The following is a 25,445-nucleotide window of genomic DNA, read 5'->3' as shown; positions in this document are numbered from 1 at the left end:
CCGCTCGCCTCCATCCTTCTTTTCCCTCATCTCTCTATGCAACCCACCCACCCCGACACTACGAGCTGGTGGTGCGAAGCCACCGTGGCCAGCCATGCCCTCTTGATGTGGCTCGCGCATGCTGCCCCCCCCCCCCCCCCCCCCCCCCAAATTCAATCCATGGGGGGATCTCTACCATTGTTGCAAGCAGCGGTCCAACGACAATATGAAGCTCCGCCGCGCCAGCATTGATAGTCCATCGCGGCCGATGTTGCCATGTGGTTTGGTGCTGGCAAACGCACTAGTGTTGTCAAGGAGAAGTGTTGCAACCGATGGATCTCATCGATGACGGGGATGCTTCTACACATCACGCGTGGTGTCACGTCCTCGCACATCTGGACCTGGACCTGGACGGACGACAGAGCTGCAGTATAACATGTCGGCGGACTGCTGGGCTGCAGCGTAACACACGCGGTGTTGCTCGAGCGGCAAAACTGAAGTGAACACACTGGTGTGACGACGGAGCTCGAGTGCAACGACGCGGTGTTGCATGCCGGAGCAGTCGAGCTGTAGTGGGCAGGCGGACCTGCAGTGGAACGGGACGTGGTGCTAGGGCGGCAGAGCTGCAGTGCAGCGGTCCGTCCAGCTGATAGTGGTGCGATTTGTAGCTTGATGTGTTAACCGTATCCACCCGTGACGACCGATGGGATTTGACGGTCTTAGGAAAATGAACCTTTTCTTTGACAGAAGGAAAATGAACCCGTTGATGTGCAGCAACCGGTCAAAAAGAGAAAAATAACATCGAGCCAAAGGAGACAAAAGGAAACACCGAGCCAATGGCAAATGAATCCCACGTGTCAATGAGTATATACACAAAATAAAACCAGAGCTAGAAAATGGAGTCAATCGTCAGAGTCAGAGTCAATGTTTAATGAGCCCCCAAAGCAATTTGGGCTATAGTCAGGGACTTTGCTGCAGAACCGTGTTCAAAACAACAACGTTATTTCGTCGGCGTTTCTTCTGCTGCGGTAAACCCCCAAACCCCAACAGGCAACACGCAACACGCAACACTCGAGCTCGAGGCACCGGTGGTTCGAGGCGAAGACCCAAGTACAGTAGAGCATCGCCGGCCGCCGGTGACCATGGACGGCTCGTGCTTTGAAATGAGGCTCGGCATCGAGACCGCTCTTCGACGCGCGCTTCCGTACGGCGGGCTTCCCGGGAATGACTCGCCGCAGATGGCCTTCTTCGATGCGGCCACCGGGGGCGACCTCCGCCGCCTCAGGGGTGAGCAATCTCCCGTCGCACCCACATCTCAAGGGTCTCGCCGTGCACGGACGCGCGCCGCCCGCTCCCTCCGATGCGGCGTCCCATTTGCAGATTTGCTAGGGTTTTGGCGGGAATGGTGGTTTCGATATGCTTGTGTCTGACCCGCGGGTTTTTGGTGCTGGCGTTGAAGAGTTGGCGAGCGGCAAGGACGCGGAGGAGAAGGCGTGGCTTGCCGATGTGTGCATCCAAGGTCTTGGGCCGCTTCAGGCCGCCGCGCGCCTGGGAAGAGTTGATGTGTGCAGGTGCTTCGTGGAGGAGCTCGGCTTCGACATCAATGCTGGAAGCCAAATTGGTATGTGTGCCTTTTCTGCGTTATAAGATTGATTCAATTTCTGTTCTGATTAGCCCAGTTTTGCAATGTTACCCATCTTCAAATCTTTCCATTTATGCATATCCCATTAAATTCATCTCGATTTCACATGCCTTTGCGGGTGTCGATGATTGCACAAGTTTACTTGTCTCTGATTTTGCTGGTAGGTGTAACTGCGTTGGCTGCTGCTGCATTGGATGGAAAAATGGATGTTGTTAGGTACCTTCTTGACAATGGGGCAGATCCAAATAAGAAAGACGACCCAGGCTCTGTCCCTCTTCACTGTGCTGCAAAATTTGGTATCCTCTCTGTTTATACTTAGCTTTTCATCTGTAGATTTTACATTTATTAGTTTGTTGCGATGTAAGGATGAAAGATAAATTTTCTATTGTTACTGGGCAGTCTGGAACTCTTCATTTAGGTCACTTGGCCATTTGTGGCTCCTATTTTTGTTCCACTTGGATGTTGAATTCTTGTACATCTACCAAAGTGTAGGCCTCCTTTGGTTTGGAGGAATTTCACAGGAATTCTATAGGATAGGATTCTTGTAGATTTTTTTTCCTTTAGAGCCCTTTGGTTCATAGAATTGCATTTCTATTCCTATATAGAATTGGTTCCTATCCTTCACATTTGAAAGGAAAATAAAAAAGAGCCTAGACTCAATGGAAAAATTCCTATGATGTGAACCAAGTGACATCTCTTTTCCTAATCGTACTCATAGGATTTGAGATGCATGTCATCTCATTTCCTACGGGTTTCCTATTCCTATGATAATCCTATCCTATGAACCAAAGGAGGCCGTAGTTACAATGTTCCTACAAGTTCGTAAGTGAAACAGATTAATTTGATTTTTTTTTACCAGTTCTTGCTGGTCTTGGGATGTCAAAGTCTGTTAAGTGTTAGCTTACTATATATCTTTTTGACCCAGCTGAGATGGCGTTCAGTTCTGGTAATTAGCTCTGCTACTTTAAGTATTTTGTATTCCAAATAACATCACAATTTATGCATGCTCGGCCTCTTGCTAAGTCATCAAATGGTAGTGATCAAAATCCTTAAGGATATGTTCTGTTGTCCAGATTTTTTTTCTCATGGTTACATTTTATTGTGTCTCCTTGTGCCTTTTATCTAGGGCATCATGAAGCAGCAAGACTATTGCTATCTAGAGGAGCTAGCGTTGATATAGCTTATTTTCATGGGACACCACTACATATTGCTGCTTACTATGGGAAGGACAGTGTCATGAAAGTCTTATTGGAGCACCATGCAGATGTAATAATTTAATTCCACAACTTCTTTATTACAATTTAAAAATGCTTTTTGTGTGATCTTCAGTTTTGTTATAGCACCATGCAGATGTCATAGCAGATACATACAAATGCCAAATTGTCTTATAGCTTTAGGAACCTCCATCAATACGAGGATAACTCTTGGTGCAATAAAAGTGAACAAAGGGGAGTCCCAGTCACTTGGGTTCAAGTCCTCATGGACATGAATTTGGACTCATATTCTTTAAAAGAATTTGTCATGGGGGCCTCCCCTGCAGCTTTGCTCTTTTTTTTTTTTTTTTGGTGTACCATGTGCAGTGTCTTATTTGGCTTGCCACTCTTAAGTGTTATTTTGTATGTTACTATGCCATAGATGGTTGAAACTTGAGAAGAAAAAAACATCTTTGCACCAGGGACTTGTCCATCTATTAAAAAAATGCACTGCAAATTGTCAGCCTATAATAGTTTTGTAATCCTCTTAAAAAAAGGAGATTCATCAGTGTGGAAACATGTTCCATACCTGTATGTTGTTATTTTCCTCTATATGTTTTTTACATCTTGTGTTCCAGAATTTAATACTTGGCGTGTTCTGTAGTATGTTACGGTCATTTTTTCTCACTCAAGCTGATCTTTCCTTCTAGCCGAACAAGGTTTCAGAAGTTTTGGGTACACCATTGGTTGCAGCTCTAAGTGCTACTTGTGAAGGACTGCCCGAGTCTACTTCATTGAAGTGTGTGAAACTGCTTGTCGAGGTCTGTCTATAGAAAAAATAATATAGGTGTCTTATGCGAATATCTATGTGCATGAAAAGTTAAAAAATTGCAGTGACCACAACTTTTAGTTTTATATAATCCATATCTACAGGCAGGTGCAGATGTAAATTGTACTAATCCCGATACTGCCTTGGTAGTGGCAACTACTTACGGATTAACTGACTGCATTAAGTACTTGCTAAAGGCTGGTGCAGATCCTAATATCCCAAATAGTCATGTGAGTTTTCTTTTCTTTTCGCTTTGCATTCTTCTACTTGCGCGTATCCTGTAGTGCTTACAGTTTCCTTAAATGAATTTATCTAGGGAAACACAGTCCAGCAACTGGCATGAACCCATCTTCCTATTTCTGTTCCAAATACAGAACTCTGCCTTTGCAATTTGATTAGCATGTGCATGAAATCAAATGAATGATAATTCTCTCAGATTATGATCTGATAACTTGGGGCAAGTTTTGCACATTTCCAGCAATTAACGTAAGATTGCAAATTTGCACATTTGCCAATTATTAAAAATCGTGCCTTGTGAATTCTTGACTCTTGAAATTTTAATCTGATTTACTTCAGGAAACTGTTCTATGCTTGGTAGTGCATATAAAGGTACTAATATGAGGAACTAGAAGTTCATATGCACTTGCTCCGATTAATTTTGAATGAATGTGTGATTTGGCTGCACGAAGCTGACACTTCTAGCAGCAGTACCTCAATTGACATTTTTAAGTGGGTGGGCCATGTTCCATTATGCTTTATTGCATTATATAAATATTTTGTCTAATGAATACTGGCAAAATTCTTGACTAGGTCTACATTAATTTCTTCTTCTTTTAGTAGCTAAATTTTCTCCGAGTAACCCTTCTAGTAGCTATATAATAACCTCCTATGTTGTTGAATCATGTGGCTCATGTTTCGTCCTGTTGTTACCTGACAGTGTGGAGCCATGCCAATACAAATCGCAGCAAGCTGTGGAAGAAGAAAGCATGTGGACCTACTATTTCCTTTAACTTCTCCTATTCGAACTATACCAAACTGGACTGTTGATGGAATTCTTGCTAATGCTAAATCAAAACACTCCAAGCCCAGGGTATGAATTGCATTCTATGTACTTGATAATTCTGTATTACGCCCCAAGCCCAGGGGATGAATTGAATTCTATGTACTTGATAATTCTGTATTACGCTCCAAGCCCAGGGTATGAATTGAATCATATGTACTTGATAATTCTGTATTTCATTAAGATATTCAAAGCCTAAGGCTTGCATCCTTAACTATCTGTATGTTTCAGCAACGTGAAGTGATTAGCTCTATTATTTGTTTGAGTGGGACCAGCTTGAATTTCTTGATAACCTTGTTTTGCTCTAGGGCATATTCTTTAAGATAGTTCGCAAAGTAGCATTCACATTAGTGCTATGCTCATTTTTTTCACTTTTGGATTATTTTATTATGTAGATCACAAACCAAATATCAATTCAGCGACACTGTTCAATGAATTTGACATTTGTTGTCAGTATGGAAACAGCTTTAATGAAAAGGAATGTCCTTAACTTTTGCTTTATTGTCCCAGTAAAAGAAAGAAATGAATGTTGGGTTTAAGTGTTCTTTCTTTTTGTTTTATCATTTTATGGTCTCCAAGGATTTAAAATGACTGAAGGAATAGTTGATCTAGGTATGACAAGGGAAAGATATATATTTTAAACACCCAAAGGGAACCGAGTGAGTAAACCATGTGCAAGTAAACATTAAAGAAGGAATGTCTCATGGGCGCAATGTGAAATGCCAATGAACTCAAGCAAGGGAGGTGGTTTTGCTTAAAATTCCATCTTGACACTTTGGTTCATATTAGTTCATTATAAATCTTGGTATGTATCCAAATATGTTGTTACTTGAGTGACTTGTAATTTTGAGTCTCAACCTCTGTTGGATGCTGATATCAACAGAAGGTCTTTATATATTTTTACGCTAGAAGTGCATTATATATTATGATGTGATGCGTTTTGTCTCTGCCTAGTGCTCATCTTGCCTCAGCACACCTACGTGCGGTAAGCGCATGCCTAGCACGATTGAGCGATAGGCACTTTATGTATACTAGGCTAAAGTCTTGGTTTGCACCATATATTTTCACATATATTCTTTTAATAAAAGGAAACTGTTATTTATTTATCAGCTTTGTTCCAACCTGGCTAAGATTGCAAAATAATGTGCAGACTTATTTTTTTCTTTTCTTTTGGAGGTAAGGCCTTTCAACCGAGATTTTTTATATAGCCAAACAGCCGGGTTACCAGCGTACATAGTTGGTCCAAATATCACCAATATTATGCCCCACAGCATTACATCCAAACAGGGGCAAAGGACAGAAACAAGAAAACACATCCTCAAGGGGTGAAGGTGATCTAAAGCACCAACAGGACCTAGTGCCTAGAAACTAGACTTATTGTTTGTTTGATATTTTTTATTTTTATATGAAACTGTCTCATCAATTACTTTTTCCTTTCTCGACATGAAAACTTATCTTTCATCTCTGTAGATATTGGACATTTTATGTCTATATTCTAATTGGTTTAATTTCCTCCCATGATTTAGGACGAGGAAGATGATGTCAATACAAAAGTCCAGCTAAAATTATGCGCTGAGAAAGCTGTTAAGAGAAAGGACTATCGTGGCGCGTCAATGTTCTACACCGAGGTTAGTACTAATGTGAGGAGTCATGTAATGCTACTCTAATGCTTGATCAACATTAGCAGTAATGTGAGCAACTGTATTGGTGATGTGAGGCATATTCTACCTTCCTGTGGAGTAGTATGTTTCTTTAGTCTATCATTTATCTTTTGATTCTTCTTTCTATTACTACTGTTGAACATAACAATACCTATTTAGATAAGGAGCAGAACAACAAAAAATGTTTATTTGGATGCAAATTTGGCAAGATTCATATGCATGGAACAATTAAAGGGAAACCTTTTCCTGTTGTGATACAGAAGTTGAGCTTCTGTTTGTGTTGTACTATATTTCCGCATTTTAACACTGTAGACAGACTATCCATGGATTAACACAGTTCTTAGGGGAAATGCATTGGAGCACTCGGTGCCACGCACCCCTATGTGAAAGTAGCATTAAAACAAATATCAGAAAATTTGAAAAAATTCTGAAATTTCGGGATATCAAACCTGGGTGCCCGTTGTACACCCGTGCCCATTTTCGCAGGGAATGGGTGCCCGTGGTATCCACTGCGCTGGAATTACTATCTGACCAACAATACATCCAACTTTTTTTTTCTATACATATTGTCTTCTTTACTGACATTACCACGGGCACCAATTCCCCACGAAACTAAACACGGGTGTACAACGGGTACCCATATTTTCATATCCCAAAATTTCAGAATTTTTTGAAAATCCCTAATATGTTTTTTAATGCTATATTCATATAGGGATGTGTGGCACCTGAGAGCAACAAATCCTCTTCCCAGTTCTTAGGTACTATATTGTTTATTATGACACATGGTTCTTTGGCACTGATAAAATGCTCTAGCAAGCACATGAGCTAAATGGGCTCTCAAAACCGATGCCAAAAGGTCAAACTGCCCCAACCCTTCTCCACTGTATGGCTTTTCCAGCTCTCCAAATTTCTCCGCACAAGCTGCTCGGGCGTCTCCGTGCCTGGCATGGTCTGTTGTGCGTCTGCTGCTGTATGGACTTGAGTGGTGTGGGGGATACTGCCCTTAGACAGAAGTTGTTTGATGAATTGTTAACACTTTGTTATTTCTAACAGTAACGAAAGTGATTTTTACGAATGTCATTAAAAGTGCTAAATATTACAATGGATTTAAAGTTCTGTTCATGACAAAAAGTCCATAAACTAAAAAAAAGAATAATCTCAAGGTACGAGACTAGCAGCAATGGCCTCACGTGTTGCGTTCATGGTACCATCATCTTGGCACCTGTAAACGGCAATGGGGGTTGCACGTATGCATCATTGTCAAACTTGTCAAAATGCTCATCACGTAACTTGCTATCATTGATCCAATTGTGGAGACACATGCATGCAGTGACAATCATCTTTTGGGTCTCCGGTTTGTACCGAGGTATGCCTCCGAGAATTCGCCATTTCATCTTCAGAACACCAAATGTTCGCAATCTTTTTGGAAATATCCATCTGCCACAACAACATGCACACAATGTAATATTAGATACAACACAGTTCATAACAAATACTTCAGATAACTTGGTTCACAACAGTACCAGTAAATAGCTTAAATCACAATAGTACATGTTGAAAGCAAATAATAGTACACGAAAATAGTAGTACAAGCAAATAGTCTGCTACAAAGCAATTAAAACATGTTCTACTTGTTGTTAAGCTCCCACATCCTCTTTATCCATCCAAGCCTCGCAAGAGGTTCATGAGCCGTGAAAGAGGAGAAAACATCACGATATTTCTTTTCCATGAAAAGAAAGGTAGCATAGAAATGCTCATCACTTCCTGGTTTGGCACCATCCGCTTCCACCATGGCCATCATGCGTTGAATCTCTTATCTTGTTTGATCCACACTCTCCTCTGGCTCCCTCTTCTCCCTTGCCCTCTCCTCTGCCTCCCTCTTCTCCCTTGCACTCTTCTCTGCATCCCTCTTGTCTCTTGCACTAAAGAGATCCACCATGCGTACAAAAGCCTCATTTTTAGCATTTTTTTTTCGAGAAAGCGCAAAGGACCTTTGCGTTTCATTATATTGAAAAGATAGAGTTTGTTACAATCCTCCTAGGAGGCAGGATACAAGCATTCTAATGCTACTTAGTGTACATCCCATGTCTGCGGTAGGATAACCCGAAGCCCTTTGGCTCCATCCCGTGCCCATAAGGTAGCCTCCTCCTTGATTTTTGACATTAGTGCAGCAATGGAGGGTTGTGCCCTGTCAAACACGCAATCGTTGCGGTGCTTCCATACCATCCAGGGTAGGAGCAGGGTGATGGATGCCATCCCTTTCCGCTGTGGGTGGGGGGTGTTGTGTCGCGCGCGGTTCCACCAGTCCAGCAGCGAGTCCTCCTGGTTGGGGCATCCTACTGGCAATCGAAACCACGCGAGGACCTCGTGCCAAATCTGTTGGGTGAATGGGCATGCAATGATGATGTGGTGGATAGTCTCAAAGGCCTGGTCGCATAGAAGGCATCGTGGATGGTACTGCAGGCCGCGACGGGCGAGGCGGTCTGCAGTCCAGCATCTGTCCTGCTGCGCAAGCCAGAGGAAGAACCTAACCTTTGGCGGCGTCCATGCCTTCCATATCATCTTCCAAGCAGGGCAGGTTACCGATCCATGGAACGTGGCGAGGTAGGCAGACCGTGCTGAGTATGCGCCCGTGGCAGTCCATTTCCATATCAGGCGGTCAGGTTCGTCGGTGAGGATGGTGTCCGCGATCATCTGCCAGAGCTGGAGAAACTGCCCCATCTCGTGTATGCCAAATATGCCCTGGATGTCGCGGGTCCAGCTATTTCCTTGTTGACCTTGTGCCACCGTCCTCTGCTTCCGCCGTCGCTTGGGGCAGCAGGCGTATACCAGTGGCGCGATCTCGCTGATTGATCGCCCCTGGATCCAGCGATCCTCCCAGAACAGGGCCAGGGCCATCTGCCCGTTTCCCAGCTCCATGGTCGTGGAGGCAAAGAACAGCGCACGCTCGGTGGCTGAGAACTGAAGGTCGAGCCCAGCCCATGCGCGATCTATGTCTGTTTGTGAAAACCATAGCCATCTCAGCCTTAATGCAAGCCCAGCACGCTCAAGGTCGCGTACGCCTAAGCCTCCAAGGGAGATAGGCCGGCATACGCGTCGCCAATTGACATGGCAGTGCCCTCCCTTAGCTTCGGCTCTTCCAGCCCATAGGAATCCTCTCTGTATCTTCTCGAGCTGCTTGATGACTCGCTTGGGCGGGGCAAGCACGAGGAGCTGGTGGATGGGGATCGCGGCGAGGACTGATTTTACCAACGCGAGGCGGCCGGCGCGGTTTGTGAGGTGCGCCTTCCATGCCGGCAGTGCATCGGCAGTCCAGCTCACGACCGGTTGCAGCTGCGCCGCAGTGGGTCGTCGCACCGTGAGTGGGATGCCGAGATATGTGATGGGCAGTTCTACGATTGGGCATCCCAGGTGAAGAACGATCGGTCCAGCCTCTTCTTGGTTGCAGCGTAAGAGTGTTGCGGAGCTCTTACCAAAGTTGACGTGCAGTCCTGACACTCGCCCAAACAGTAGCAGCATCTCCTTGACTGCAGTAATGTCGCATCGCACGGGGTGGCAGAATAGCATTACGTCGTCCGCGTAGAGGGACATCGCTGGGATGGCGCGACGTGGATGTAGCTGTTGTAGGATACCCAGATCGACAGCGCGCTTGACCAGCCTTCCCAGCACGTCGACGGCGAGGACGAACAGGTGCGGCGATAGCGGGTCACCTTGGCGAAGCCCGCGCCGGTGCCATATGGGAGGGCTAGGCTCCCCGTTGACGAGCACCCTAGTGCTTGACGAGGATAACAAGATTGCTAGCCACTGCAGGAATCTATCTTCGAACCCGAACCGGCGCAGCACCTCGAACAAGAAGGGCCAAGCTATGGAGTCGAAGGCGCGCGCTAGGTCGAGTTTGAGCAGCACTCGTGGCGCTCCCAGCTGGTGCAGCATCCGGGCTGATTGCCTCACAAGGACAAAGTTGTCGTGGAGGCTGCGGCCGGGGATGAACGCGTTCTGGTTGCGGCTCACCAGGTCATTCAGCTTTGGCGCGAGTCGCAAGGACAGAACCTTGGCGAAGGTTTTCGCCACGAGGTGGCTTTTAGCATTTCACCTGCCCACTTATCATTCATCTTTGGACTTGGCGAGTAAGGACACACCCTCTTCTTCCCACTCTTTCCTCGATTTTGAATAGGGGTAACTTGGCATTCCTGGCTTTCACACCCTGAGCCATCCTCCAAAATGATTCGGGAGGGATCACCTTGATACGAGGGAGTTGGCACCCTCGCATGCTCATTTGTGACACAACAGTTATCGAAAACCTCTGACATTTTTTCCTCCTCCGCTAGTGGAGCATACCGAAACTTGGCAGCTTCTGGATGTGCCTGTAATCATAAGCCATCACATGTTAATATCGAACTGAAGCAACATGACTCATTATTTAAAAATGACATGACAACAACAATACCTTCATCTCCAATGCCCACCACTCATTTGTAGCAGCAATAGTCTTTGTATGCTCATCTCTTCCTAGGCCAGATGCTTGCTGGATCAATGTCTTCCATGTGTTGTACTCGCTCCTACACACGCTCCACCTATTTTTGATTTGTCGGGTTGAATAGTTTCTTCCAGAGCGTTCATTGAACTTTTTATGCAAATTAGCTTCTCCTATGTCCGACAAAAAGCCGCCGTTGCGATTATTTGCTCGAACCTCATCTATGCAAGCATTCATAAAAATTGTATGAGCAACACTATCCCAATTTGCTTTGGGTTCTTTCACTTTCTCCGTCTACCATTATCATTCAACATTATCACATTAGCATTGACATCAGGAAGAATCTAACAAATTCAAGCATCAATCCATCCATCCATCTAACAAATTCAAGCATCAATCCATCTACCTATTTTATCTATCAGCAATATCTAGCAACAATACATTTTTTGCATTACAGAATGAAGAAACTGAGAGATGGAAAAAAGGAGGGCTCACCGTGAGCGTCGGCGTGGCCTTCTGGCCAGCGGGGGCGGACTGCGGGGTTGGGCAGACCTGAGGAGGAAAGCTGGCCGGCGGGGGCGGCGACGGCCTGGCCTGGCCGGTGGCGGCGCCGTAACCCTAGCCGCGGGGCGGGGCGGGACTGAGGGGCGTGGCGGACCTGAGGAGGGAAGATGGCCGGTGGCGGCGGCGAGTTGGGCGGCGGGGTGAGGCGGGAGCGGAGCGAGACCCCGATGCGGGAACAGGGCCAAGAGTGAGACCGCGATGCGGGAGGGCGCTCGGTCGTTTTCGGGTCCACGGGATGACCGCTCGGTGGCAGTTTGGCCATAATTACCTCATACGATAGGGGCACAATTTTGTTTCGAAACGTTTTCTTTTGTGGGACTAGTCAGAATCCTGAGATTGTGGGAGAAACCAGGTTTTCCAGAGATTTTGGATTGCACTAGGATTCTACACAATCCGGTCGAGATTTTGGAAGTTCAATCGAGTTCTTTTGGCTCGGGATTTTTGGGACTGGGATTCTCTAGAATCTGCTGAAAAGAACTGGGCCTTAACCTCTTCACAAGTTCCTCCTCTCACCACCACCACCTCGACCTCGTCCCTCACCTCCTAGTATGCTGTCCCGCTGCGCTCGAGGGCTCCCCTGACGTTTGCCACCAGGGCCCTGCGTTCTGTGCCCAGGTGTGCTCGTTTTGTTCCCTCTCCCCGACAACATTGTGCTCAAGAGTCTCACTCAAGGTTCAAGTCTGATGTCCTTGTGGCCGAGGCTTACAGATCGCCATTGAGAACATCCGCTCTGGGATGTACTAGCTGCTGCTTGAGACCTACTCCCTCTGTCCCAAAATAAGTGTCTCGAATTTAGTACAGAGTTAGTAAAAAGTTGTACTAAATCAAAGGCACTTACTTCGGGATGGAGGGAGTATGTCTGGGGCGGCACTCGGAGCAACTCAGGTTGAGGTCTGGTGTTGGCTTGCATCAGAGTGGAGGAAGAAGATAGGATAAGGAGGAAGAGAAGGTCAAACTAAGACGTGGACTTTTATCATCTAGTTGGTTCCACAATACTTCAACAGGGTTTCTCTAGCCAATTTCGACATGTGCTGTGTATCTGTGCTGTTTGGAAACCTTCATCAACCATTAACTGTTGGTGATAATTGAAAATTGAAGTCACCTTCAGCAGCCCTCCAGAAAGATGCCCATAATGGTTTGAGAAACCCTGGTTCTCAGGTTTCAGTTCATAACCATCATCAAGCATTGCCAGACCTGTATGTATTGCCGGTAGACATACAACGCATGTTGTCTTGCTAGCCGAATAAATGAGGCTGTTGTCTCGTATACATTGTCAACCCTTCACAATAGATATATGCAATTTTACTTGTTTGTGATAAACAAATTGTTTGATAGCAATATGGCTCTCCATACTTCAAATTTTCTGTTATGATGCAGGCAATTGAGCTGGACCCGACTGATGCAACACTGTATTCAAATAGGAGCCTGTGCCATATGCAAATGACTGAAGTAGATATGGCTTTGCTTGATGCTAATACTTGCATTGAATTGCGCCCTGGATGGTTGAAAGGCTACTACAGGAAGGGAGTTGCTCTTGTTAGAGTTATAATACAAGTCATGTACCCTTTTGTATTTATCCCAATATATAAGGGGTTTTCCTGCATATAGTCCATAACCTGTACATGTATATATATCGGCCTATGGCCTCATGGGAAGATAAGTTGCTTTCCTAACATGGTATTAGAGCCTAGGTTCTTTTTGCACGCGCAACTCGTGCTTTTTCCGATCTAGATTTCCCACCGCTGGTACCGGCCCTCGTCTCGCCTGCCTCGTCCCGCACGTGGAGGAGCTCCAGCCGCGTCTCTACAATCTCCCGACGCGTCGCTTCAATCCCGGGTCGAGGCGGCTCTCGCCAGATCGCATCTCCGATCCAGTGCACGCCAGCGGACCGATCTGCAGGGTCGTCCCGCGCCTGCCAGATCCGCTCCTCCACGCGTCGCCCCGCGTCTGCCCGCTTCAGTCGCCGCCGCCCTTCCTCGCTCTGCCGCGTGTCGCCCCGCGTCGCCAGGACCGCTTCAGTCGCCGCCGCCCTTCCTCGCTCTGCCGCGTGTCGCCCCGCGTCGCCAGGACCGCTTCAGTCGCCGCCGCCCTTCCTCGCTCTGCCGCGCGTCGCCCCGCGTCGCCAGGACCGATCCAGTGCCCCGGGACCCTGTTGTGCTGTCCGTTGACCGCGACCCTGGCCTGATCTGCTCTATTCGACGCGGTCTCCACTACCGACGGGGCCCCCAGGCCGAGTCTCGCCTTCTGCTGTCGACGCGGTTTCCTCCCGTCGACTGATTTCTTTCCAAAAAAAAAAAAGTCTACTGGCTATGTTGCTGTTCCTCGTTGTCCGGTGATCTTTGATGGCACTAACTACACCGAGTTCATTGGCTTCATGCGCATTCACATGCGTGGCATCCGCCTATGGGGTTTTCTTTCCGGCGAGGTCTGTTGTCCGCCATGTCCGGTTCCTCCCGTGGCTCCCACTCCGCCGACCCCATCGGCTCTTCCTGCGGATGCTTCTCAGGCCGCAAAGGATGCGACTAAGCTTGCTGATGAGGCCGCTGTGAGTGCTTATGATGAGAAGGTCTTGGCTTATGAGGAGGCTCTTCAGCTGTATCATGGTGCTCTGTCCGTTTACACCCAGTGGCTTGATGATGATGCTCGTGCTGCCGCTGTTCTCACTGCTAGTGTTCTGCCTCAGTTTGCTTCTGAGTTTCTGGGCCTTCCTACTGTATTTGAGATGTGGACCCGCCTTCGTCAGCGCTATGAGCCCTCTGGTGATGCCTTATACCTCTCTGTGGTCCGTCAGGAGCATGCTCTTCAGCAGGGTGACTCTACTGTTGATGACTTCTATGCACAAAGTTCTGCTATCTGGCGCCAGCTTGATTCTCTTCGCAGTGCTGGTTGTCGTACTTGCCCCTGTTGCCAGGCTGTCCAGGCCGACTTGGAGTTTCATCGCGTCTACGAGTTCCTGTCTCGGCTCCGTAAGGAGTTTGAGCCCCGGCGTGCTCAGTTGTTTGCTCGTGGCCGTGTTTCTCTCATGGAGGCGCTTTCTGAGATTCGTGCTGAGGAGACTCGCTTACGTGGTGCTGGTTTGCTGGAGGTTCCCTCGGTGCTCGCTGCTCGGACTTTTTCTATGCCACCTGCTGCACCGACCCCTTCTTGCTCGAGTGATCCGCCGCTCTTGCCCACTCCTTCTGGCGGCTCAGCTCGCCCCCGTCCACATTGTAATTACTGCAACAATGATGGTCATATTGAGCCCCACTGCTACACGAAGAAGAAACACTTGCGCAAGGCGTGGTCATCATCTACAGCGACTTCGTCATCTACCTCGACAGCTTCAGCCATCGCTTTGACTGAGCAGGATATTCTGAGACTTAAGCGTCTGCTCGCTGCTTCAGGTTCTTCCTCAACGGGTACTGCTGGTTCTATGACTGAGGCTTCCCGCACTGAGCAACCACCTTCTTCACAGTCAGGTACATCCCCATGGGTTCTGGACTCTGGAGCTTCCTTTCATATGACTTCTAATTCTTCCACTCTGTCCTCTCTTCGTTCGCTTGATTCTCCTGTTCATGTCCTCACCGCTGATGGTACTCCCCTTCCTGTCGTTAGTAGAGGCACTCTTACCACTCCTTATTCTGTTCCTGATGTTGCTCATGTTCCTCGACTTACCATGAATTTGTTTTCCGCTGCTCAACTTGCTGATTCTGGTTGTCGTGTCATCCTTGATCTTGACTCTTGTTCTGTCCAGGACCGTCGCACGCACACTCTGGTTGGGGCTGGCCCTCGCCGCCGTGATTCTGAGGGTCTTTGGGAGGTGGACTGGCTTCATGTTCCTTCCTCTGCCCATTCTCTCGCCAGTTCTTCCGCTTTGGTCGCCTCGGCTACTGGTTCTTTCCAGCAGTGGCATCATCGACTTGGTCATCTGTGTGGTTCTCGTTTGTCGTCGTTAGTTCGTCGAGGTCTTCTGGGGTCTGTCTCAGGAGATGCCTCCTTAGAGTGTCAGGGTTGTCGTCTTGGCAAGCAGATTCAGTTACCATATCCACATAGTGAGTCAGTGTCTAAGCGTCCTTTTGATTTAGTCCATTCCGATGTATGGGGTCCGGCTCCCTTCGATTCGAAAGGGGGTCATAAATACTATATTATTTTCATAGATGACTTCTCTCGTTACACATGGCTTTATTTCATGACTTCTCGTAGTGAGGTGTTGTCCATTTATAAGCGTTTTGCTGCCATGGTTCATACTCAGTTCTCTTCTCCCATTCGTGTGTTTCGTGCTGACTCCGCTGGCGAGTATATCTCTAAGATGTTGCGTGGTGTTCTTGCTGAGCAAGGGACTCTCTCTCAATTCTCTTGTCCTGGTGCTCATGCTCAGAATGGCGTGGCTGAGCGCAAGCATCGTCATCTTCTTGAGACGGCTCGTGCATTGATGATTGCTGCCTCTCTCCCGCCGCATTTTTGGGCTGAGGCCGTCTCCACCTCCACCTATCTCATCAATTTCCAGCCTTCCGCTGCTCTACAGGGTGGTGTTCCTTTCGAGTGTCTTTTTGATCGGTCTCCCGATTATTCGACGCTTCGCTTGTTTGGTTGTGTTTGCTATGTTCTTCTTGCCCCCCGCGAACGCACCAAACTGACCGCTCAGTCTGTTGAGTGTGTCTTCTTAGGCTATAGTGATGAGCATAAGGGCTATCGTTGTTGGGATCCTATCGGTCGTCGGATACGTATCTCTCGGGATGTGACTTTTGATGAGTCTCGTCCCTTCTACCCACGCCCATCTTCCTCGACTTTTTCAGTAGAGGATATCTCTTTTCTCACTTTTCCTGACATGCCTATCACACTCGTCGAGCCTTTGCCTACTCATTCCGCTCCCTCTGCTTCTCCACCTCCCGTCGATTTGTCGCCACCATCTTCCACGGTCTCTTCGTCTAGCATGTCACCGGATTCTACACCTTCATTTCCGGTGACTTCTTCGTCGCCACTCTCCGATTCTACTTTAGCGATTCCTCCTTCCATTGTTTCATCTTTTCCTCAGTGTTACACTCGTCGTTCACGTTCTGTGGATGCTTCTCTGGATGTGCCGTCATCCTCGTCTTAGCCTACTTATGGCTTGCGTTCTCGTCCTCGTCCGCCTGTTGATCGCTTAGGCTTTTCCACCGCTGGAGCTGCTGTTCTTGAGCCGACTACTTATCATCAGGCCGTTGTTCATCCTGAATGGCAGTTTGCGATGGCTGAGGAGATTGCTGCTCTTGAACGCACAGGTACGTGGGATCTTGTTTCCCTTCCTCCTGGAGTCCGTCCCATCACTTGTAAGTGGGTCTACAAGGTAAAGACTCGATCCGATGGTTCTCTTGAGCGTCACAAAGCTCGTCTTGTGGCTCGTGGTTTTCAGCAGGAGCATGGTCGTGATTATGACGAGACTTTTGCTCCTGTGGCTCATATGACCACTGTTCGTACACTTCTTGCCGTGGCCTCTACACGCCACTGGTCTATCTCTCAGCTTGATGTTAAGAATGCTTTTCTTAATGGTGAGCTGCGTGAGGAGGTGTACATGCAGCCTCCACCTGGGTATTTTGTTCCTGATGGCATGGTATGCCGTCTTCGTCGCTCTCTCTATGGCCTTAAGCAAGCCCCCCGAGCCTGGTTTGAGCGTTTTGCCTCTGTGGTGACTGCCGCTGGTTTTTCACCCAGTGTTCATGATCCAGCATTATTTATTCACCTTTCTCCTCGTGGTCGGACTCTTCTTCTTTATGTTGATGACATGGTCATCACTGGGGATGACCCTGAGTATATTGCCTTTGTCAAGGCTTGTCTTAGTGAGCAGTTCCTTATGTCTGATCTTGGACCTCTTCGCTACTTTCTTGGGATTGAAGTCTCTTCTACCTCTGATGGCTTTTTTATATCCCAGGAAAAGTATATCCAGGATCTTCTTGCTCGTGCTGCTCTTACTGATGAGCGCATTGTTGAGACTCCTATGGAGCTCAATGTTCACCTCTCTGCTACTGATGGTGATCCCCTGCCTGACCCGACGCGCTATCGTCATCTTGTTGGCAGTCTTGTTTATCTAGCTGTCACTCGTCCGGATATTTCTTATCCGGTTCATATTCTGAGTCAGTTTGTCTCTACTCCCACATCGGTTCACTATAGTCATCTCCTCCGTGTTCTCCGATATCTTCGGGGCACAATCTCTCATCGTTTATTCTTTCCTCACTCCAGTTCTTTACAGCTTCAGGCCTATTCGAATGCTACGTGGGCTAGTGATCCTTCAGATCGCCGTTCACTTTCTGCTTACTGTGTTTTTCTTGGTGGTTCTCTCATTGCCTGGAAGACGAAGAAACAGATTGCAGTTTCCCGTTCGAGTGCAGAGGCTGAGTTGCGAGCGATGGCTCTTTTGACGGCAGAGGTGACTTGGTTACGGTGGTTACTTCAGGATTTTGGTGTTTCTGTCAGTACACCGACTCTGCTCTTATCTGACAGTACAGGTGCTATTAGCATTGCGCGCGATCCTGTGAAGCATGAGCTCACCAAGCATATTGGTGTTGATGCTTTCTATGTGCGCGCTGCTGTGCAGGATCAGGTTGTTGCTCTTCAGTATGTGCCTTCCGAGTTACAGTTGGTGGATTTCCTGACGAAGGCCCAGACTAGAGCACAACATGGCTTTTATCTCTCCAAACTCAGTGTTGTTCATCCACCATGAGTTTGAGGGGGGGTGTTAGAGTTATAACACAAGTCATGTACCCTTTTGTATTTATCCCAATATATAAGGGGTTTTCCTGCATATAGTCCATAACCTGTACATGTATATATATCGGCCTGTGGCCTCATGGGAAGATAAGTTGCTTTCCTAACAGCTCTCATGTTTCTCAAGGTCAAATAAATAACTTAATATTACCCTGTTTTTTTTCACTTCGCACCTCTTCATATGACATCTTCCATATGTAATCTACCTTTATTTATTGATAGGAGTACAAAGAAGCATGTGATGTTTTTATGGCTGGACTGAAGCTGGACCCTGGAAATGCCGAGATGGAGAAAGCATTACGGTAACGTATCTTGTATACGCAGTATCTCTTCAATGATTTCTTAAATGAAAAATATTTGTGTCTGTGGTGAAGTAGATGGACACGATCTTGTTTCATGCTTATTCTCACATTCACAGACCAGTTTAAACCAGACACTATTTTTCCCCCACATTTGCAGGGAGGCTGTTGAGGCAATGAAAAAGGACCACTTCGCTAGGAAAAGCTTCAAACCATCCGATTAGAGAAACATGTCGGCTCTGGAGGTAGTACTACCCGTTTTGGATGCCATCGCAGTGGCATGCTGCAAGTGTTAAGAGGTACTCCCTCCGTCCCATAATATAAGGCGTTTTCGCAAGCTAACATAGCTTGAAGAAACGTCTTATATTGTGGGACGGAGTAGTAGTAGAATTCTCAGTGCGTAGGTTTGTCAATGGGTGCTGTTTACCATGATATATTGATATTACTCTGTAGTCAGGTTTGTCGATGGCATTGGTTAGCCTTATGAATGTGGTTTGTCAAATGGCTAACCCTTAGAATGCAGTGTTTCAACAGGAAACCCATGTCTGGTGAAAGTGGATGCTTGTTTTCTTTGTTAGTTTTTTTTCGGTGGTGGTGGTGGTGTGTGTGTGGGGGGGGGGGGGGGGTTAAGTATTTGTTGGATCTTGCATGGATATGCTGTGCTGCATTTTATGTTTTTTTAATCATCTTATCATGAACTAACAATATAGCAAGGGAAATGGTACGTGTCGTCGGGCGGGTGTCGGCCGGTGGATCTTCAAAAGATGCGCCGCTTGCGCAGCCATTTGATTGATCTGGGGCTATTCGATGGTTCGTGTCTTTTCCTCACCAATGCAACAAAGGTAGTGTTGCGGAACTCTTTGCAACATAACTTCTGTTGCAAAAACATATGCAATAGAGTTTCGGTTGCAGATATTTTTTCCGTCTTAACTTTTCTGAAACATGAGTGTTGCTGTAGAAGGATTTTTGCAACATAGATGATGTTGCAGAATTTTTTTCATCTTAACTTTTTTGCAATATGGCTATTGTTGCGGTAGGATTTCTGCAACATAGACGAGGGTTGCAATTCTTTTTGTCAAAGTGGGGCTAATTAGAGGTGGGGACTGTAGATGTTATGGGTTGCCCGGTCAAACTGTATCTGATGGTTGAGCGTGCGGCGGAATCCAACACGTGATGGGCCGGCAGATTGTAATCGTTTCCCATATAGCAAACTTTGAATAGTTTATACTATTTACTAACATTTTTTTAAAATTTGTGATAAATAAATAAATATTTTTCTTGAATCCGCGGACATTTCTAGATTTGATGAACATTTTTTGGAAATTGGTGGGACAACTTTTGAACTTTTTTTGATTTAACAAACATTTTTTGATATGCATGATCATTTTTTGAATCGTCGAACATTTTATGGATCAATAACTATTTTGTAGGTCACGAACAGTTTTTTTTTATTTTTTTAAGATAATTTTTAATTCATGAACATTTTTTGAATTGGTGAATTGTTCTTCAATTTGTTAACAATTTTTAATATACAAACTTCGTGAAAAAAATCTTGAATTATTGGATTTTCCGGACATTTGTTTACAATTTATTTTTTTTACTTTTTTTAAATCCAAACATTTTTTGAATCCTCAAACACTTAGAATTATTAAACATTGTATCATAATATTTTTATTTATTTTTTGTGACTTTTTTGAAGTTCCAAATTATTTAAAATGAAAGACAGAAATGGAAAACGAAAATAAAGAACGAATTTTTAAAAACAGGTTGCTTGGACATGGGCTGAGCTAAAGAGGAGCGTTGTGTCTTCTCCCAGCGCGCAGAGCGCAATATAAGAGGTTCCTACTGCATGGGTTGGCCAAGACTGGGATTTCTTCTGCGAAACATTTTTTTATTACTTATAGATGACATCGGATAATATTTTACAACTTTAGATTGCCGTAAGAAGCTCTAATGATTTTATTATTAGGTATAGATTATTGTATTTGATGGCTATAAAATTGGTATAGATGATGTGGTAAAATCATGTACTAAAAATTCTGCACATAGAGTTATACTAAAATGTCTCGGTGAGTGCAGTAGATGTTGGTCGTGGCGGTATCGTGTCCAACACACCGAGCACGGAGTCGCATGCGAGCAACCCGGTGCTAGCATTGTCATAGTAGGAGAACTTCGTGAGGAGGGCGTTGAGGCAGAGGACGGGGAGGAGAAGTGCACCGTGCCCATGATGATGGCGTAAATATAGTAGGGGGAGGAGAAGTGCACCGTGCCCATGATGATGGCGTAAATATAGTAGACAACGGGCTAGGAGGGTGAGAGGAATAACGTCGGCCACGACAAGGCGACAGATTTCGTCTAAACCATCACATGAACACCTAAATACATTATAATAAAAAGGTACACATATACTCGTCTTCGATAGTTGAAACAGAAAACATACAACATAAATATCGTGTGAAATAATGAGATGAAGCTACTGGTTAAAGTGAATTTTAAACGGTTGACCATGCACGACTGGTTTGACAAAATTGGTCCAAAATAGCTCCAAACATGAGCATGAGCGAATCATAATATCAATGTTCATCTTTTTTGTGTACAACTTATCTCCAATCAAAACACCATAGTGTAGATTAGATGAGACTAGGTGAAGGAGATTAAGAAGTGTTGTTAAAACAGACCACATGTATGCATTTGTACACTCCACTAGGGAGATATAGATCTTCTCAAGATGAAAGTCGCGTGAAACGACGAGATGAAGTTACTTGTTAAAGGAAATTTCAAACGATTGATCATGCGCCACAAATTTAACAAACTTTGTTTAAAATAGCTTCAAATATGAACATGAAATTGAACATTCAGGGTGAATGAACCGGCTGCCTGAATGGAACCAAAATATTTGTGTTTTTTTTCGTGTAGACCTTTATCTCAAGCCAAAGCATTGTTATGTATTTCATCTGTACCTAAATACTTGTAGTTAGGTAAAACTAATCTAGTTTTTTCAACTACAAGTATTTAGTTTCAGAGATATATTAGAAGAAATTGCTAGGTAAACGAGATGAGGAGTTAACCCAAAGGACCACGTGCAATCTCATGTACACTTACCAGGCCGCACGAGGTTGCATCGCTGGAGTCACTAATGCACTTTCTTTTGCATCGTTTGAGCATGGCTTGTTGGAAACGGTTAAATCAACTTTTTCAACGGGTCTGCTTCACATGTGCTTTAAACATCGTGCAAGAGAAGATTTTAGTGTGCAAGCAACTAAACGTGGTGATATTTTTTCTTTACTAAATGACTCATTCAAAAATTTATTTTGTCCACCAACCCCACCCCCTCCAAATGCGCCTTTGATCAATCACGGTCCATGGTTATCGATGTCACCGCTAGCATGGTTCCTACATGAAGCGCCTAGAAAAAAGCACAATACTATCTAAGACCCTTGACTTTTTAAATGGTCGACCATTCCTAGAATTAGCATATCTGGCTTCTATGGTGGATGAGTTGATCTAGGCATAAAACACCTATTTGCTAGGCGTCTTTTGTTTAAAAGGGTAACAAAAGGTATCATGTTTGATTGGCTTGATGGTTTGACATATAAAGATGGCACATTATAGAGCTACTCCATTAGGCGTTTTAGCTTATGTAGGTTTGCACGCTCGCTTGTTTTGCATGGCAATGAGTTGACTATGCTGCCTATACATTAGGTACCTCAGGTACTTCAATTCATCTATTGCATTGGCGTGTCCTTCCCATACCCTAGGATTGGGTTTGTTATTCACGCTTATGTAGTAGGCATGTTTGTGACAAAAAAATTAGACGGTTGGTTCCCTGGTTTAGACTAGGCGCAGTGGAATTTGTGTATTGAGCTCTCACTCCCTCTTCCCCTCCCCCTCCCCCACGGAAACATCTCGTCCCATCCCCTCGATACTTTCCACATTCACATCCATCGACGCCACCTATTCGTATTGCTAGTGTATTCCACCGGTCGCGTCGTCGGACACCGCCGTCCCAAACATCACTTGCACCCTTGCCCCTTTCCTATGGACTCCCTGCCAGAGCTAAATTCGGAAGATCTCGGGTAGGGGGTCCCGAGCTAGTGATCTTGGCACGATGGTTACATGATGAAGAAGGGACACAGTGTTTGCCCAAGTTTAGACCCTCTTGAAGAGATAAAACCCTACGTCCCACTTGAGTCGTACCGATTGTGGATGGGTTACAAAGTACATGTTGATCTACCTCAAGATCATATTTGAGTATATTCCTATATGGATTATGCCCCTCGGCTTATATAGATGCCAGGGGTACCTAGAGTTACACATAGGTCGGTTACATCTAAGAATAACATGCCGAAGATTGCCTTCATGCCCTGGAGTATGCTCCAAGTCTTTGGATGACTCCATCTTGATTGCTCCATGGGGCCAGATGATAGGGCCCACTGATAGGTGATTTAGGATTCCTCGACCCAGCCCACGTTGGGAGGTCGACATGGTTAACACCCTTAATTTAGGACACCATTAGTAGCCCCTGAACCAGTCTTCAAGCCAAGGAATGTCTTCGGCTCCTTCGTGTCATTTCTCCTTCAATCTTTGACTTTGTAGGCGATTTCAACAAAACCCGACGTCCTTACTTTAATACCAAGTATCCTACTCCCTCCATCTCAGTTTATAAGTCCGACAGGTGTACCTAGGTCGTAAATTTTACCAATTTAATGATAAACATATATTACAAAAAATATACCATTAAAAACTTTAGATGTTCTATTTTTTAATGATATAATTTTTATATTGAATAATAGATTTTATATAAGTCAAATTGACGACCTAGGTACACGTGCGTGCCTTCTAAATTGTGACGGAGGTAGTATCCAAAGTCATCCTTGAATCCGAAGTCTTCATGACAAACTAGTTAAGAGTTAAGTAAGCACCCGTCGAGGACATATACTAACAGCTTTTGAGGCGTACCGCCTAGTCCAGGCCCACCGTCGATGTGTCTAATTAGTTGAGTTGTAACGCCTCGCTAGACTCGCTTTAGATGACACTGAACATCGCCTCGGGAATCAGCGGATTAACCGCATCGAGGCTCAAACGTCCCATCAGCCCATGACTGGGACACTTCATATAAGGTTGCAGAGAAATGATGAATTTTATATCCTCACCCTAGCCCCGGTTACAACGTCTCCAAGGCTTCACACAAAATCCTCACTGACATTCCTTCCTGCTACCCGGTGCGAAGCTCATCCATCTATCCAGCTCCGTCGCTCCGCGAGAGCTTGCTATGATGGAGAACGTCATGGGATCATCTTCTCGCCCTTTCGGTCCGCTCAAGGGAGACTCGAAGACCTGCTCGGTGACCGAGAGCAGTTGAACTAGCTCATCACCTTTGGGTATCTTCCCAATAAGGTGTTTGTGTAGACCCGCACCGACCTCATGTCCTTGGACGAGGGTGTACTTGAAGACAATTTCACCACACCGCAACCCCACGAGCGGGTATGACTTCATACCCTTCCTACTCGGGGATTAGGTTCCCCATTGATCATTTTCTTAGGGGTCTTCTTCACTTTTATGGGATCCAAGTCCCCCATCTATCGCCCAACTCAATTCTGCATATAGCCAGCTATGTTACTTTTTGTGAAGCCTTCCTAGGATGTGAGCTGCACTTTGACCCGTGGCACTATTACTTCTGTCTTGTCCCTCGTGGAAGAGGCGAGATGTTATTCAGATGTGGAGGAGCCGAGATCTCCAAAATCGCAGGCTCGGGGTATCTTCCGGCACTCCTAATGAATACATCGAAACATGGCAATAGGAGTGATTTTGTATCCTCGAAGTGCCCCTTGAAGACCCCACGCGACAAGACCTTGCACCTTTTTCACTCTCCTCTCCCAAGAAATTGTACAATTGGCATCCGAGGACCCAAGACTGAGATGGGGGTTCTGCCGTAGCCAGATTGGTAGCCCAGATGACTTGCCTTGCTCGTCATGGGCTGACCCTTGTCAATGTGATGGTGGTGGCACTTGCCCGAGGAGTACAACCTCTTTAGCAACATATTCACAACCTGTGGGTGTTCAACGAGACTAATGACTCAAACTGTGCCATCCAAGTTGGGTTCTAGAATCCCGAGGCACTTGGATTAGTGCTCGAGTCCATGTTCAAGGGAGAGAAGGCATATCTCGTCAAGGATCCGATGTTCGATGGCTTCGCTAGCTACAAACCAGTAGAAGCGGTAAGATATACTATTCAAGGTATTTCTTTCCTGAACACTATGTGTATCTTCCCGACCAGCGATTCAATATATCCAAACAGGGATGCAAAAGGTGGATCACCATGGTAAGCTCTCCTACTCCTCAACCGGAGACTCGGGATGACGAATGCAATTATGGCTTGGCTGAGGATCCACACGTGGACATCATCTTCAAGGACTGTGTTTTTTTTACCATGAGGGTATTGATGGTACCGAAGTGGCCATCATTTTTGACTATCTCGGGATGCCTCCACCACTACTACGGGAATGCCTAGAAGTGGCGGGTGCAAAAAGGCTAGCGGTGGAAGGCCAGGCTCCCAGGCCCGCCTGCCATCGACCTCTTGCCACTACTAACATGCCATCAGTGGCGGGTGCCCGCCCGCTAGTGCTAGCCCATCACCAGTGTTGGGTGTTGCTTTCTTGCCTGCCATAAAATTTGAACTCTGCAATGGCCGACGTTTCTCTACTGCCTGTCACTTTTGTGATCCCATCTGGAGACCTTTTTCGGTGCCCTGTCGGAGGGGGAATTGATCATGGAGGCCATCTACATAAATCTTGCTGTCTCCATGATGATGTGTGAGCTATCCACCATAGACCTACGGGTCCATAGCTAGTACATAGATGACTTCTTCTCTCTCTATGATCTTCAATACAATGTTTGCCTTGATTCCCGCGGTGATCTATCCGATGTAATCCTCTTTTGTGGTGTGTTTCTTGGGATCCGATGAACTGTGGGTTTATGATCAGATTATTCATTGAAAGTAATTGAGTCTTTGATATGTCCGTTTT

The 25,445-nt window shown here is 45.9% G+C and overlaps 1 protein-coding gene and 1 long non-coding RNA gene across 4 annotated transcripts; both read left to right on the top strand.

Annotated features, from left to right (window-relative positions):
* The first annotated feature begins 1,036 nt into the window (after positions 1-1,036).
* On the top strand, positions 1,037-18,959 carry LOC123449154 (poly [ADP-ribose] polymerase tankyrase-2-like). 3 transcript variants are annotated; one of them, XM_045126257.1, is made up of 11 exons: positions 1,039-1,266; positions 1,439-1,600; positions 1,786-1,917; positions 2,748-2,887; positions 3,525-3,635; positions 3,748-3,873; positions 4,581-4,733; positions 6,230-6,331; positions 12,780-12,938; positions 18,345-18,424; positions 18,582-18,959. In XM_045126257.1, exons 1-11 carry the CDS (start codon positions 1,122-1,124, stop codon positions 18,643-18,645), a joined length of 1,374 nt encoding a protein of 457 aa, XP_044982192.1. In that variant the 5' UTR covers positions 1,039-1,121; the 3' UTR covers positions 18,646-18,959. The 3 variants fall into 3 exon arrangements, with proteins under 3 accessions (XP_044982193.1, XP_044982194.1, XP_044982192.1); XM_045126258.1 differs by lacking the exon at positions 3,748-3,873 and having other exon boundaries at positions 1,037-1,266; XM_045126259.1 differs by lacking the exons at positions 3,525-3,635; positions 3,748-3,873 and having other exon boundaries at positions 1,038-1,266.
* A 94-nt stretch (positions 18,960-19,053) lies between these two features.
* Positions 19,054-20,483, top strand: LOC123446701. The gene is made up of 2 exons (XR_006631427.1): positions 19,054-19,263; positions 20,188-20,483. It is a non-coding gene; the product is annotated as an uncharacterized LOC123446701 (long non-coding RNA).
* Positions 20,484-25,445: the final 4,962 nt, after the last annotated feature.

The sequence above is a fragment of the Hordeum vulgare genome, chromosome 4H, assembly GCF_904849725.1.
Source record: "Hordeum vulgare subsp. vulgare chromosome 4H, MorexV3_pseudomolecules_assembly, whole genome shotgun sequence".
Lineage (NCBI taxonomy): Eukaryota > Viridiplantae > Streptophyta > Magnoliopsida > Poales > Poaceae > Hordeum > Hordeum vulgare.
This window is presented reverse-complemented; position numbering and strand designations above follow the sequence as displayed.

Bases quoted from the DNA above. Each gene is read 5' to 3' on its own strand.
- LOC123449154 (XM_045126257.1), top strand. From the start codon at position 1,122: ATGGACGGCTCGTGCTTTGAAATGAGGCTCGGCATCGAGACCGCTCTT. The intron at 2,888-3,524 runs GTAATAATTTAA...CTTTCCTTCTAG, and splicing joins TATTGGAGCACCATGCAGAT to CCGAACAAGGTTTCAGAAGT. The intron at 3,874-4,580 runs GTGAGTTTTCTT...GTTACCTGACAG, and splicing joins CTAATATCCCAAATAGTCAT to TGTGGAGCCATGCCAATACA.